The sequence below is a fragment of the Sphaeramia orbicularis genome, chromosome 20 (assembly GCF_902148855.1).
Source record: "Sphaeramia orbicularis chromosome 20, fSphaOr1.1, whole genome shotgun sequence".
Classification (NCBI taxonomy): Eukaryota; Metazoa; Chordata; class Actinopteri; order Kurtiformes; family Apogonidae; genus Sphaeramia; species Sphaeramia orbicularis.
In genome coordinates, this window is record NC_043976.1 from 10664142 (window position 1) to 10680446 (window position 16305).

The 16305-nt window shown below is 39.4% G+C and overlaps 1 protein-coding gene across 2 annotated transcripts in view; it reads right to left on the minus strand.

Moving 5' to 3' along the window:
* lmbr1 (limb development membrane protein 1) overlaps positions 1 to 16305 on the minus strand; it is a 32069-nt gene that overhangs the window by 13940 nt on the left and 1824 nt on the right. Inside the window, exons 2-10 of one of the 2 annotated variants that reach the window (XM_030123144.1) lie at positions 15153 to 15225; positions 14208 to 14247; positions 13086 to 13225; positions 11147 to 11250; positions 4281 to 4407; positions 4132 to 4200; positions 3932 to 3996; positions 3609 to 3681; positions 76 to 165 (exon numbers count right to left, since the gene is read on the minus strand). In XM_030123144.1, the coding sequence (XP_029979004.1) occupies positions 76 to 165; positions 3609 to 3681; positions 3932 to 3996; positions 4132 to 4200; positions 4281 to 4407; positions 11147 to 11250; positions 13086 to 13225; positions 14208 to 14247; positions 15153 to 15225 (781 nt within the window). The remainder of the gene's footprint in view (positions 1 to 75; positions 166 to 3608; positions 3682 to 3931; positions 3997 to 4131; positions 4201 to 4280; positions 4408 to 11146; positions 11251 to 13085; positions 13226 to 14207; positions 14248 to 15152; positions 15226 to 16305) is intronic. The other variant, XM_030123145.1, reaches the window with a different exon arrangement.

The window sequence follows — 16305 nt, forward strand, 5'->3', positions numbered from 1 at the left end:
GCATTTATTTCGACAGTAATTCAAGGTCTAAGAAAAAAAGATACATCAGTCTTGCCATATAATACAAATACTTACCTAATTTATTCCTCTGATTTCTAATATTGTCTATTTCTTTGTTGAGCTGGTGAGCAAAGCTGACTCTGGTGTAGGCATGTAAGGAAGATCCTGCAAGACAAAGGAAATAAACATTAAAATGATAAAATAAGGTGCATGAGGTGTGAAACAGTAAACACATAATGCAATACACTCCAGAAACAGAACAGTTTTTGCCTGATGGCTATTTGCAATCCAGTGCTAAACAGCATAAAAGGGAACTTTTTATTTTTATATCTGTCAAAAGTAAAAGATTGTGTCCTGAGGGAATTAAGGGGCTGTTGGCCTACTGTATTTTTATTACCTCAACATTCAGGTTTGACTTATCTTTATTAAGCAATCCCAATAAAACAAGTAATCCTGCTCTGAACACAACAATGTGATCTCAAACAAGTAAAAATAATCTCTTGTGTCAGGAGCTGTCTAGCACATGCCACAACTGGTTGAGTGGGCTGGAGAAGACAGCAAGGGATTCTCCAGGAAAACCACAAGGCCAGCTCATTTAAGGCTAATTTATCTATTTTACTCTGTTTTCCTTCCAGCTTGACGCACTAGTGTAGAAGGGCCCTTGGAGCAAAAGTGGAAGAGTATCCATTTGCATCCCCTGGGGTGATTGACAGATCAAGACCAATTAGTTCAGTGTTACACTGTTACTAGCGTGCAATAAAAATACCATCTTTCATCTTGGTTACAGGAGTGAAAGACCAATCACTTTGATCAAACCTTTTTCTTCCCTCTGTTATTATGACACGCCCTGTCTGGATGGGTTTAAGTAGGTAAAAGAGAGAGAGAGATGGGAGAGAGAGCGAACAGTCTTGTCTGTGCCCTCGCAGACACCTGTCCCAGGATCTAAGCAGGGGAAAGTTTGAACCCTCCGAGCAAATGCAGTCACAACACAACAGGAAATGTCACTGGCAGTTCAACAACGCTTTTTCAAACTGAACCGTCTCCCTGAGGGTAGTCAGATCTGCTCATTCATAGGTGAACTAATCTATCACCTACTGTATGTACATAACATATCCAAACATGGTCTTGGCCTTCATCAGGACAGATAAATCACTGATCAAACGAACAACGTATTCTTATTAGCTTTGAAAAACTGGAGAATTTAATAAAACAAAGAACAATGTCATCAATTGTTCAATGCAGTAAGAAAGAACGGTGAGAATTTTAACTTCCAAGTCTAGAATGACATCACTCCAAACTGAGTTCAGACAGTCTTTTTCTTCTGCTGGCAGCACCCAGTAAAAGACTGAGTTACAGCGAGACAGAGATGCTGAGTGAGGGTTCTGGCAGCCAGGAAAGCCCAGAGTAATTCAACATATCCTCTCCAACCTTCACCACAGTCGAAAAATTACGTCATCCACAAATATGCTAAACACCATGCTGAGACAACAGAGGCACTGGCAAGGTCATTGTGCCGCATAGCATCTGGACGGGCACTCTGTTGGTCTGCTATCAGCAGATCAGGGTCTTAAGAGGACATTGTGGACAAGTATATGCTTCACATTGCTTGTGCTGCAGTACATGTGTGTGTTCTGCTTCCTCCATTATACTTTTTGAAAAGCTTACGGCTAATTACCATTTGAAATCAAACACATCATGGCCACTACATCTGGTTCAGTTTGTAAAAGCTTGGCTTACTGGTATTTATGCCACAAGAACAGTGCCCAAAGTACACGGAGTAAAAATATGGAATCATGTCATACAGTCTTATGGTTGTAGAGGTAGGTCTCCAAACATTTTACATACTGTCACCCTCTTAAAATAATGACCTATGTGATAATTTCAAAGTTTTAAAAAATATATATATCTATATAACAAAACGGAGTTCACGATTTATTTTTTAGTTTTTGAAAAACTTAAAAATGATAACTTAGGCCATTGTTTTAAAAGGGTGATGATATTTAAAACTGCTTAGAACAGAAACATCTTGTAAACAATCAACAGAGGTCCAAGGTCTCAGTTCAGACCACTTGAATTGCAATAGGCTGAAAGGTAATTATGTAATATCTACCCAATAACAGGAAAGAAATTGTGATCTGAAGCTTTAATTCATATCTTTAACTAGGAACACAGGCATATGTGGTCAGAAAACCGGCCATGTGTAAAGGGTCTGGTACATTTAAAACAGTCTTCTGTGTTATGAGAAATGGAAGTTGCAAGCAACCAATAAGGCCGAAATGTAAATAAACATAGATGCAGAGACTGATGTGGCTCAACAGTCCAAATATACAAATACACACTGGCTAAGAGGATTGGGATAATCTTTTAGGGGAGCTGGATGCAGAGCGGACACAGGTGAAGCAAGAAGACAACATTGCTTGCCTGTGGAGTGTGTCCTGTGAACTGTTCCTGAACTGCGTTCGACTCAATGCTCTCAGCAGATCAAAGGAACACCGCTCTAGCCTTTAGTTTCACCTGTGTGTGAGCATTAACGCTGACAGTGTGCATGTGCATACAGTACGTACATAAAAAACATTTATGTCTGATAAGTTTAAGCCTCTCCTGATCGCCATCCACCTATAGCTCTTTATTCCTGTCTCTTAACAGGTCAAAATCAACTGCAGCTTGGCCTCAGTGCACACATGGAGATGTTGACCACTGTTATTTTTTGCCTCACAGACTTGTAAAGATCAAACAGTCTCAGAGATGATAAGGAACAGATTACAATTATACTATCAGTTAGTTCAAAGCAGGGCAGTGTGGAATGAGCTCTAAGGAACCATACGCTTAGGTGGCAGTCTATGGAGGTGGCCGACACAGTGTTTGAAAACACGCATTATCAGGGAGGGATCTCCCCATACCTCCCTGGTTTGAAAGGACACTCATCCTCTTCATTTACTCGCATCTGTACACTTGGTTGCGTGCTTGAGTTAATATTAAAGTACGTTTTTGAACTTGCCCCAAATACTTCCTGCATTTCAGAGATTACTGAGTGGCAAACAAGTACCTCAGGAATACAGGAAGTAATGCGTGAAAGGGAAATGCAGGCAAAAAAATGTCAATATTCTTAAAATCTTCTTTAGATTTTTCCATGGTGCCCAGAAAAGTCCAGAGAACAGCAACTTCATTTTGATTTTTAGAAGTCACTAAAAAGTCACTGTTCCTTATTGTCCAATTGCCAAGCCAAAAGTTGTAATAAAAGATTTAATTTCCATCTTATTACCCCGACTACCATTCTAAGCCTAACATTAAATGAGGCAATCATTTCGGCAGTAGTGACGGTGGTACTGGAGTATCTTAAATGGATGCTTAAAAACTTCCTAAACATAAAATATGGTCCTCACTATAGTGGCTACTTTGCCCTTTAGCAGAAAGTTATAAGACTTCAGAAAGGCTGATGTCAAGTGTCTGTAGATTTTTTTTAAACTGGTGTCAGTGAATGACTGTGTGTGTGCTAGGTGAATTTTCAATGCTAATTGATTCCAGTGTGGCGCGCTCCATCACACCCAATAGGGCAGTCAACCTCTCCCCTTCCCTATAATGTGCCAACACGTCTCCCACAGACATACCGTTTAATCTCCTCTGAAGGGCTTCCTCCTGCAAATGGATGCAGTAAATCTGCTCATCCAGGTCCTCCAGGATCTGAAGGGGAGGGAGGAGAGAAGGAAGAGATGAAATGGGTTATAATTAGGCCTAAAGTGGGACTGGAGAGATGGCAGATGGGAGGATGAGTTGGTGATGTATTTGTAGTCCTCTGTCATGGATATGAATGGATGACTGGGACTGATAGCTTTTAGAATGGAGAACCGAAAAAGCCTGATCACGATCGGTTCAAGTTCAATTTAATCTTAATTTATAAAAATGTAAATAAATGATATGAATGACAACTTACTGTTGGCTTCACTAGTAACTGGCCCATGACCGTGAACATCCTCGACAATCCCACTGGTGTGCACACTAGGAGATAGAAAGTGGCGCAATCACTTTTACGTAATATTTTACTTAATTTTAACAGTAGTAGTTCAGTTTATTATCAGATGAGTTACACTTCTATTTTCTTCAGTATGTATACTATTAAATTAAATGGCTTACTCAGCAAAAGTAGTCCTCCCATTAGAGATATACAGGAATACAGGTATGGTAGGTAGAATTCCCAAAGATCTGCAGAAAAAAAAAAATATTAATTTGAAAATACAGAAAAGAGCTACAATGAAAAATCACAAAATCTTTTAAAAACATACCATAGAGAGACTCCATACTGGCTGCATCATTGTCAATGAGTGCTGATGCCACCCACACAATGCCCAGAATGAGTAAAGCCAGCAGGAAGAGCATCACAAATGTCTCAAGAATGCGTGCCTTTATACCCTGAAAGAAAAAAATATATACAACAAGAAAAGCAATCTGGTTAGATAAAGCTAAATCTCAACCAATGACAAAAAACATACATGTTTTCATAGCAACATTATATATCTTTTCAACAATTTAGTACATGTTCCAGTTCTACTGGGGCCACCCCCCAATGCAGCTTCTTATTAAACACAATCATTTCTGTTCACGGCAAACATGACATAAACACTTCCACGGACAGCTCTTTTACACACAGATTGTGGTCTATAAAGTGAGTCTAACGGGCTGGTAGTGGCAGAGGTGAAATTAAAAAGAGGGGTGCTGTAAGGAGCAAGAAGCCTGCCTGGGTCAGCTACTGTCTGCGATCAAGAGCAGGCCTCCCATCTGGGGCCGATTAGGAGGTCCCTTCACACAGTCGTGTCCCAAGCTGCGCAGACGTGAGGGTTTTGGGGTAATTTGGGTTTTCCGGGTCACAAACTGCTGAGTGGTTAATAAAGTCCTCCTCTACCTGTTCACACAGTTTCCATTTCCCCCCCTGCTGGAGAGCCGAGCTGTCTAGCACTGTAAGATAGATGGGCATTCTCATGCACATGTCAGGTAGGCTACCAGGCACAGGATAACAAGGGCTCTCTGCTGCTGGAGCACTTCTTAAATTGGGTACATATGAGCAATTTGTTACCAGCTAACATAATAGCTGCATGGTTGCTGTTCAGTATTTGCCAACAAGTACATGAAGGGGGTCTCTCTTTGAAAGTTGCCCTGTTAAGCATGAGCTGCTTTATAGAATGCAAATGGTTTTGATTCTGCAAATTAAATCAGACAAGGCTTCGTTTTTTTAACATCATATTACTCTCTGTGCCTTTTACCCAAGGCAGTTCATGTTTGTTATCTGAACCACCTGTCCTTCAGTGTTTGCATTACAATTGGAGTAACTGGTGACTTCTCTACCATGCAACATAAAATATGGCCCATTAAGTGTTTCTTCACAGCATATAAGCCACAAGAGTGCAATGTAAAAATCTGCAACCTGTCTGTTTTTTGTAAGTGCTGTAATAGTAGAAGGCAAATATTATGTAAAATGCACAACAAACACTCGCCAAACCCCATGACCCCAAATGAAACCCAGGGAAAACCCTATATTTCACATAAAGCAGACAGACATCTTTGGCATTTTTAGTAAATCTAATGTCTGCACATCGTGACTGACCCCTTCAGAACACATCTGCAGTAGTGACAAAAAGAATTAAAGCAAATTCGCAGATTTCATTAATTATCACAAGTGTAAAATCCCCTGTAGCATCTTTTCACTGATACAGAGCAGTCACTTGTTCTGTGCATGCTTCTCGCCTCATCTTATGGTGAGATTCTGGAAAAAAATCTTCAGTGGTAGAGTGTAGAATTTTCTAGCACCACAGAAAGGAAAGTGGGCAGGGTCTGGAGTGCCCCAGTGTGGCAAAGCTGGACACTGCAGCCACTCGACAGGTAATCTTTAAGAGTGTAAGTGATCCTAATAGAACCTTTGGTAAGAATTAAACAAATCTAAAACTATCCCCAGGATATATTATGAATTAATGTATAATATAAACATGGACATTATATTATCTTGAAAGAAACAGTGTGAGCATGTACTGCTAGCAATAATACAAATCAATCTGCATTAGAAAAAAAAATGTGACTGGGACATTAATTTTTCTGGTTGCTTCACGCTTTTTTGTACATTCTCTGTACACTTGATGGATGCTACAATCAAGCATCTTGCAGCCCTGCACAACTGGGCAGATGGGAAAAACATGAAACACAAGTATACGGAGGGAAAAAAGGGAGGGAAGAGAAATAAAGAAAGGGAACAACAGAGAGAGAGAGAGAGCGAGAGAGAGAGAGACTAGTAGGGGAGCAGAGTCAACGTCTGAGCGCATCTCATTCCCTGGAGGTAAGAGAGGTGAGAGAGGAATGCTTTCAGGGACTACAGCCACGTCCCACACGCGCTCTCTTAAGGATGCATCAAGATAAGTAGAACCCACAAGCAGGACATGTATCCGTTCAAGCGCACCAGTCCACCTTAACAAGCTGCCCATGCCATGCTGAAGGTGTATTCCCCTTAGATAGGTCTCTCAATCATTTATAAGACTCAAATCATTACCCATTCAGATCATTTAGGGCAAAGGCAATGCTTGTCACCTCCCTTACTATCATCCCTGGTTCCTGCCTCGCTGGAAGAATCATCCACTGTGTCAGACATGATTTGACTGTGCAGCAGAAAGAGGACGTTGACCTGTCCTTCCCTGAGTGGTTTCAATGATCCATCTGAATGCATCAAATGTGCAAGCTGAAAGTTCTTGTGAGAAAAAGTTCTTTAGTCCCCATCACAAAGGTAAATGAGTGCAAAATTTCCCTTGAAAGTCAAATATTTTGAAATTATATGATTCTAAAAATAAGTCAATCTAAGCCATTATCATTGATCAGAGACAAAACTGTCAACTGGTGAAGAAAGGGAGGGAAAAAAGACCTGTGCCTTGGCATCCAGAGCGCCCGCTGAAAGTTTCTATTCTTGCCATTCTAAATGTGTAACCATCTCTAAATATAGCAGCTCTGAAATATTCAGCATCCCCCGATCCTCACACCGACATCGAGTGAGGGACTGGTTAACTGCAGCTATGCTTGTAGAAGACTGGAGAGACTTCCAAGAAATGTGTATAGTGGCCAGCTCTGTGAAAAGCAACTGCTTCATATGCAGAAAGCAAACAAACATGCATGAATTTACGTACACACACAAGACGGAGACACACACAACCAGCCAAATAAATCAACCTCCAAATCCATCCAATTACACAAAGCCGCAGAGGGCCTGGAAACCGTTCGCAAGCTCTGCTTAGCTTGTGCTGCAGAGAAAACTAAAGCACTATCTGTCAGTGTCTTTGATGTAGTGTTTTGACTGATTCCTCCAGCAGAGTTCACCTTTGGAAACGGACTTCCACTTTGCAATAGCACATAAGTGATTCATAGGAAAAAAGTGGGAAAAAGAGAAAGACCAAATTTAACAAAAGGAAAAGAGTTAGGTGCTGCAGGAGCTTCCTAGTGGTCGCCATTAATCCTTAGCAGGTCAGCAGGCGGTGGCAGAGATCATCCCATGAACCATCCTTCTGCTCACTGTCAGGGGCGTGTGGAACAAGGGCCAAGAGTGTAAGTGAGGGAGGGGGCAGGGTCCATGTTGCTCCCCAGCAAAAGGACTGCCCTCCTTGCTAAAGACATGCCAGATGCCCAGGGACCTTATTAGTGTATCCTTCAACCAGTCAGCCACAGTGCAATGACCGTGTCAAAGACAGAAAGCAGAAAAGCAGAAGAGAGGGACACTCGCCAGTAAAGCAGCAGAATGAACTTCTAAAGACTCTTAATAAGACTTCTTAATAAAGCCCTAATGACATGAGAGCATGGAACATGATCAGCATCACATCGTATCGTTCAAACCTGGGGGTTGGAGGGTTGGGTGGGGTGGTTGGTTAAAAAAATAAGAAGACATTGCAGCTTGAGTCCTACTTCAGGAACACTGTTTGTGAGATGTGAATTAAAAACTCTTTGAATCAACACATTCTATTTCCATCTTAATCTGATGATTGATTCACCAGATGAGTCACAAAACACAAGATTTTATAAGGAGGAAGTGGCTTCAGGACGTCTGATGTCTGCCACTTTTTATTTGCCATCCTACAGTGATGACAGCTTGTTCTGATTACAGTACAGTGCCAGACGGATAAGCCTTCGAAGAATAAACGCTGGGTTTCCTCAACAAAAAGGTCAAAAAGGGCTTAGTACACTTAGTAGCCTAACAGTAACTTAATTTTTCCAAATTGTAAATTATGTGGAGTAATTGTGCTGAATAAATAATTATTTCACACATGACAAAACAGTCAGCGAAATAACAAAAATCTAATGGTAGAGAAACCCTTTAAATGTCAGAACATATTCTGTTTGGAAAAACTGAGTCACGAGAGAAGAAGAAAAAAATCCTGAGCAACTTGCTTGTTCTTTTTGAATTCCCAGCTCAAACTAATATGTTTCCATGGTAACGAACATTGTAACAGGCAGCTTTAGGGAGACATTGTGACCTTAAAGGAAGGTATGTAAACACCACTTTATATTCTTCGGCTGGCCCTGCCCGAAAGAAGCCCTGGGAAAAATGTCTGCATGTGCAGGAGATTTGAAATAAATATCCAGGCCCCATTGTGGAGCTCCAACAAAGACGAGTATCTTAGTAACACCACGCGGGTTTGTTCGGCTAGACGTTTTCTCCCCCCTCCCCTCCCTCCACAATAAACACACTTCTCATCATCGGCGGGTTAGGGCTTAGGATGAGATTGATGAGGAGTTTCTTTAACTACCAGATGAAACCTGTTGGCCCTTCGTTGGGTCAGTCAAGGGGTCAGACTCGTTCCAACTCGTTTCAGGATCAAACACATTTCAATACTGTGGGGGAAACTGCAAAGCATAGTTGTAATTAAACACATTTTCCACAATTTAAATGGTTTGCTCACAAAAAAAACCCTCTTTAACCAAAAAGTTGACACTATGCTAAAATACTACACCCTTTTCATCATCCTTACGATAATAAAAATTACAATAAATGTTGATAGCTCTAGCTGTAGGCACACATTGTTATCTAGAGATAAACTATAAACATCTGAGTGCAAATGTGTGACTATACTAGAAATAAACTAATAAGTTGTCACTGTCAAAACTTCACAGCTCACCCTGATCTGTTTTTGAGTAAATATAGTCTCAAGATATCGCACTCCTCATATAATAACTGGATGTATTTAATCTTAATCTTGACATAAATAGGAACATTACCAAATGCATGTGCTGCTGTTCACAGTCTTTGTCAGGACAAGCTGATCATCTCAATAAGGATGACACTGTCTGCTGTCATCATTATAATGCCATCTACTGGCAGAATGAAGGCAACTATTCAACAAAAGCTTAAATACAGTAACAGAAATACTATATTTAACTATGTAAAGCCCCAAAACTGAACATATTTTTGTTTAAATCCATACGCTCAAAAATATCCTAACATTACAAAGTACTTGAGTTTTGAAAACTGCACATAAATGGGTCAAACCTAAAGAGCTCAACTATAGGACGACCTTTAGTGGCCTCAGTGATACAGCTCTTCAGCAAAGATTTGAGAACACAGCAGTAAAATGGGAGACATTTTACAGCAGCAAATAAAGCTAGATCATAACATCTGACATCAAGACCCTAAGTCACACTGATTCATCCACAATTTGGACAATTTGTTAAACTATTAATCACTCAAGTGACAGAGCCTCTGAAGAGCTGAACAGTTAACATTAAAAAAAAACATCCACATTTCAATCTTTATTCTGGTGGCGTCTTTTAGTACATCGTCAAAAGTAAACACAGCCACATGAAAAGGCTGACTTACAACGTTAGAAGTGAAATTCATCATTCACTTCATTTCCGCAGTCAAAAGGACCTCTCGGTGCCATAACATTAGCCCAGGAGGTTAAAATGCCACATAAAACCTTATGACATTGCGGTCTAATGCTGTTATAGGGGTAAGGGATAATATCACATTATAAAAACGTGGATCTGTGTTTTACATTCCTCCTGCTGTTGGCTTCATGATCGACTCTACAGGCAACCTGGTTTTGTAGGTGAAACAGACATGTCACTTCCACCCCCTACACCACCCCCACCTTCTAAGTCGGTGCACGAAATGTATACCTGGAAGTGAAGTTCAACATTGAACAGTGCTTCCTCTAAATTTATGGAAGATCAGTAGCGAGAAACAGTCTTGCTAAAATGAAAAGGAACAAAAAGGAACAACGTGAAAGAGGCCCTCATCCTGCCTCCTACACATCAGGGCCTGCCCTCTATTGAAGAAATCCAACCGAAACAAATTAGTGGGTTGAGGAAGAAAAGAGGTGGCTATACGCTACAGTACAGACTAATTTTTATGTGCTTTTGCCAGAAGGGACATAAACCAGAGAAGTTTCAAACTGTGACACAGGATAGAGGTGTATTAAAAGTAAATCTTTCCCCCTCCATTTTGCGAGGCTCTATTGTGCTGTCATGTTGCTGCGACTTTATGGACTTTTGGAACACGAGCCCCCAGCCTCTTTTTTTTGGGGGGTAATCAATTAAACAAGGAAGTTCGCTGAGCCTTACAACTCGATTATTAGCCTGTCCTTTTGAAGTTTTATTTTAGGGGGCTGGGGAGGGGGTGACAAGGAATCAGGCCTTAAATCAGTGGGGCCGATGCAGCAGTGTTGAAGCGTTTGCAGCCCATGGCCTTATTGGAAGGGTTTGTCAGGATGTGGCGCTGGGCGAAGACCAGATTCAGACTTTCATGGTTAATGAGTTTTCTGCGGTGGCAGTTACGGTCAGTGGCGTGAGTCAGGGAGAGGGCAAAAGCTAGGCACCTGCTGATGCTGCTGCTGCTTTGGCTGTTGTGAAGGCGGCATTTTAAATCAACACTCTACCAGAGCATGGTCCATTTTTTTTTTACCCAACTGCTGGCCACTGAGTCACCATTATAAAAACTGCAGCTCAATAAATTTCAAGACTTCTGAAATCTTTCCACAACACTTAAAAGCCCAACCGCCCAAAATGGTTTTCCATCCTTTTTGACACATTTGATAATTTGACTTAATCCCAAAGAAAATAAGACAATGCAATAATCATTAAAATAACATTAAATGTATAATTCACAAAAGATCAGTAAAAAGCTATTTACCTTTTTTGATCCTGCAAATCCCTCAGATTCCAAGAAAAAATAAGCAAAGGGCATCAGGACAAAAAGGCAAAGGTTGGAGAACAGTGACACCAGGTTCCACAGTCCTGTAGAAACCAACCAACAAAAGCTCACACATACTGTGGTATCAAAAACACCATACTGCAAAATTGAATGTCACACTTTTAATGTAATAACTTGTTAAGTGTTGAATTGAACAAAAAAAAAATCATTTTGTTAAACATTTTGTTACATTACTTTTATTTGCAATTATCAACACAGTGTTGTATCTGGCCAGTTTAATTCTGGCACATTTAAGTCATGGACTGTAATGACCTCTGGTGGCTGTTAAATAACATAACAGCTTCAACTGCACAATGAACATGAGCAGTAGTGACTGTTGTCTTTGTCACATCATCTGATTTTGCAAATGAAAGCAGATGTAATTTCATACAAGTCAGTTTTAACCATGCACTTTGCAATGAGTGCGGTACAACCCCTTTAAAAACATCCATTTCTGTTTAATTTAGGTACAGGACACTATTCTCAGAGTTAACCATACATAATGCTCAAGCAGGTTTCAGTTGAGTCTACAACAATCATCTTTTAGACATTTGATATCAAGTAGAACCTTTACCATAATTTTTAAACAAGGATACATAAAACATGCTCACTATATTCCACCGAGATCAGAGAAAGTGGAATGTATTCAAAAAGAGTTTAACAAACTATCTCCCAAATTAATTCAAACATATTTTGAAACATGAATATAAGGTTGTTTTTTTTAAAAAAACATGATAATATCACCGGTGGCAAATATGATATTAAAGTTATGAAGTTAAAAGACATATGATTTAAGAAGACTGCCTGGCCAAAAAAAGGCAAATATTTCATTGGATAATCTACAGCTTTTATTGCAGGATGCATTCACTGTGGCATTGTTTTTGTCACACAATTTATGCAACGCCATAATACATGTCAAAACATTTATCTCTGCCCATATTTGCATTAATTTTTGGCAAGACTATTCTTAATGACAGAGTCAGACAGCTGCATGAAGTATTCTCCATCACTTCCCAAAGATTCACAGTGGGGTTCAGATCTGGACTGTGTAGTGGCCAATCAATATGTGAAAATTAAATTTCATCCTACACCAATCAATCACGGGCTCGATGAGCCTGATGAATCCTGTCATCATCATCTGCTCCACTGATGTTCAGACCTGGTCGTTCAGTATATTCAGGTTCAGCTGACCTCATTTTATGAATGTTACTGAACCCAGACCTCACCAACTGAATCAACCCCTGATCATGACAGTGCACCCACAGGCTTACACTGTTGGCACTAAGCATAATGGGTAATCACTTCATCCTCCTCTCTTCTCACCCTGATGCACCCATTGCTCTGAAACAAGGTCAACCTGGACTCATCCGACCACATGACCTTTATCCATTGAAACACAGTCCAATCTTCACGCTCTCTGTCAAACTGATGATGGTTTAACAAATGAGAAACTACTCACTGCATCAGTTATGCTTAAACAACTTGATGTAGCTGAAACATATTAATCATTGCAGTAATTATCCCATCAAAGTCTACTTGACCCATTGTATTAGTTAAATCTAAGTGACAACTTCTTCTTCAAAGGGCCAGGCAGTGCATAATATCTATAGAGACTAAAACTGTCCATTTATATAAACATTTTTTTGGGTACAGTACAGTTGGGAAAGGATGTTAACCAACAAATGAATCAGACATTATTATGGTTAAAAAAGTCAACTGTCAAAAATATGATCAGTGTTGTTGTTTATTTACTATAAGTAATCTAATTCATATGCAAAGCAGAAATATTTCCTAAATCAAAGAAAAACAAGTCAGTCAAGACAAATAAGGGGGGAAAAAGTACAATTTGAGAAGATGAATGAATCTGTGAGCTACTGACCGTGAATGAGGGAGCCATTGAGCCACTGAATGTAATAGTTTTTGGGGAAGGATAGGAGGATCTCATTACTAATGATTGAGAAAGGCAGTAGGAAGACGGCACCACCCGACACTGCCAGGGTGAAGGTGCACAAGTACAATCTGAAAGTGGAATCAAACACAGAAACACATACACCAACACACAGCTGTTAGGGCTACTCCAGATAGACACACATCCAAAACACCACTACCAGTTAATACCACAAATGTTTTCTCCCAAAATCGGATTATACTTTACAATCATTTACTTGGTCACTGGAGGATTAATTCTGGATTACATATTGAAACACAGTGACTTGGTTTTTTGAGTAACATGAATTAATAAGCAAGGCAACAAGGAATGAGCTCATTTACTGATAGAAAGATGTAATACCAGTGCCTTTTACAGACAGATGGCCCATTGTTAATCTGTACCTACATTATCCTTCTACCCCTCACTTTATCCACCCCTGCCGCTGTGCTACAACAACAGATGTGCACTGACTAGGTGATGGAGACTGTCATTTGTAGAGATTCAGAAGCAGCAGATATCCAGATTGGGCCCAGGGGAGTTACCATCTGCTCAGTGGGATGACAAAAATCACCACTTCATAATACCACTGAGGAGGCTCATTAATGTGAAAGGCCTTTACTTTTACTGGGCCCTTGAGTACAATCACCATTAGTAATATAACTGAGTGAAATGTTTGTGTGAATACAACAATCTGTAATACATTCAGGGATATTGTGTTAATTTATTTAATTTTAAGTTAGTGTAATCATTTTTTCACTTGATGTAAGTAGTTATTAATAACATTCAAAATATTTAATGTCATCTTTCTTTCTCTAAATAGCCGATTTCATTGAACACCTATTTTAAACATGCAGGTTACAGGAAAACAGTCAGCATCAGAATGCAGTCATGTACTATGTGACAGATGGAATTACAAGAAAATCCAAACAATGTAGAGGCTCTATACATGACTCAGATTGTTTCAGTGTTTTCACAAAATGTGACTTCAGTATAATCCAATGTCTTCAACAGCTCAACAGAGCATATGAAAATTTTGCTTAAAAAGAATGAACTGAAACAGGTTTCACTCACGATATCCTGTTGACAACAGCATCTTCATCCTCGTGATCATCTACAGAGAAAAACAAACCATAGAGTGGAATAATAACTAAGTTAATTATGTTGTGATGTAGCTGAGATAGGACATACTGGTATGTATGGATGAGTATAAAGCTGATTTACAGATACAAATACATAACATCAGTGCATAATCTGAAAAAGAATGAATTTACAAGAATCAAAATAAAAAATAATATAAAGCATCTAAATCCTACAAGCATAAGCGCAGCCCAGATTTCAACTGTATAAAACTCCAGAGAGGACTTTCTGGTGCAGAGTGGTCTACTTTCAAAATGAGACGAGGGAAGCCTAGGTGACCTGGACGTACTATATTTGTCCAGAGAAAATGGGCTAGAGTTTCAATACCTGCTTAGGCCTTTTTGTTTTCTACTAAATAATTTACTTTTTTATTTGCAGTCATTTCTGGTCATTGAAGCTCAAATGTCAAATGCACAAGAGAAACACCCTTTATTCACTGCAATTAAGTTTTTACTTATATCTAAATATCACTATGCAAAACGGGTTATATTGGGTATTAGTGCATTTGTTATACTGTAACAAACATTCATGTTGGCCACAGCCCTTAAAGTAATTTTGGGCGGATAGAGCTTACACTGATAAAGAGCACACTGGAGCTGATTTCTATACAGAGATAGGTGTGGTGTGAAACAAGCTAAGCCTTTTGACTGAGACCTTCTTTTAGTCTTGACACAATGAAGGGCACTTTCTGTGAGCAAGCAAAGTACAAGCAGACTATACAGACTAACTTCCATGATGTTTACGGTAAACTTGGTACATATGGAACACCTTTCTGCTGTGTAAGTGTTGCAGATTTTTTTAACATGCATGCCAGTCTCAAACAAACACATAATGTTTCTTGCTACAGTATGAAAATTCATGAATTCCAAAAATGCTTACCACTTTTCCTTTTGTACCGGGTTATGATGAAATACGATACAATGTAGAGTACGGCAAACAGAAGGAAGCAAATCTGAAACGACAATATGTGAATCTTAGTAAAACATCAACTATGAATGCAGCACATGAGCAAGCAGCAATCTACACCACATCTAGATTTTGCACTTGTCTTTGAGTTCCGGTTGTAACATACCACTGACTACGTTACAAATTAATGAACATGTACAAAATCTTATAAAACTTTTATTTCTACTGAGATATGTATAAGATTACAAGCATAGTAGTAGTAGAGAAGACATGACATTAGGATTTAATGTGATGAGCTGATGTGAAATATAATCCCGGAGAGGTCATGTAAGAACACTGATGCCTCAGTATTAAACAGTAAGTACAGTCTTAGATGCTGGAAACTGGGTGATCTAATATTATATTTGGCATCTGTGTCAAAAATGTATGTGATTTCTTTCACAATACAAAAAACAGGAAAAAAAAAACCTTCTCCTGCTAAATGTAATCGGATCGTAATAGTGTCTCATTGTCAGTACAGCTCTTTCCACGTACTACTGTAATGAAATTGACTAAGTAGTGGTATGGAAATGTTTGCTCCCATTAAATAAATGGGACTTTAAGTCTTATAAAATGTTCAGAATAGGAAACTTAATTATTGGCTACTTGGAAGTAGTTAGATCAGCAAGACCCTTTTAAGCAAAGCATAAGTTTTCAATCATTGAATTAACTAATTTCTAAAGATATTTGTGTGGTGTTCTAGAAATTCCCAATGCATGCAATTTGTTAGGTAATCATAGCCCCAAAACAAGGTGGATGGTCTTACAAGAAGATCACATTCCACATTCCCCCTTCTACTGTGACAGTGACTAGGACACACTAATGTTAGAAGCTCTCACTTCAGCACTTTGCCCCCATGTCAACATTGCACAACTCATCATGGCCAAGATGGGATTATGAGATGACTCAGCTGGACACAAGGCGGCCTGTTCACATTTCAGATGGACAAATTGACATCCCAAACCTTGTCAGTTAATCTGAGGGATATTATGTGATGTGACAGCTTAAGCAAAAACTGTTTTCCCTCATCACCAGTCTACCAAAGTGCTAAGACTACATGGTGACAATGACTCAATGAAAAACATTT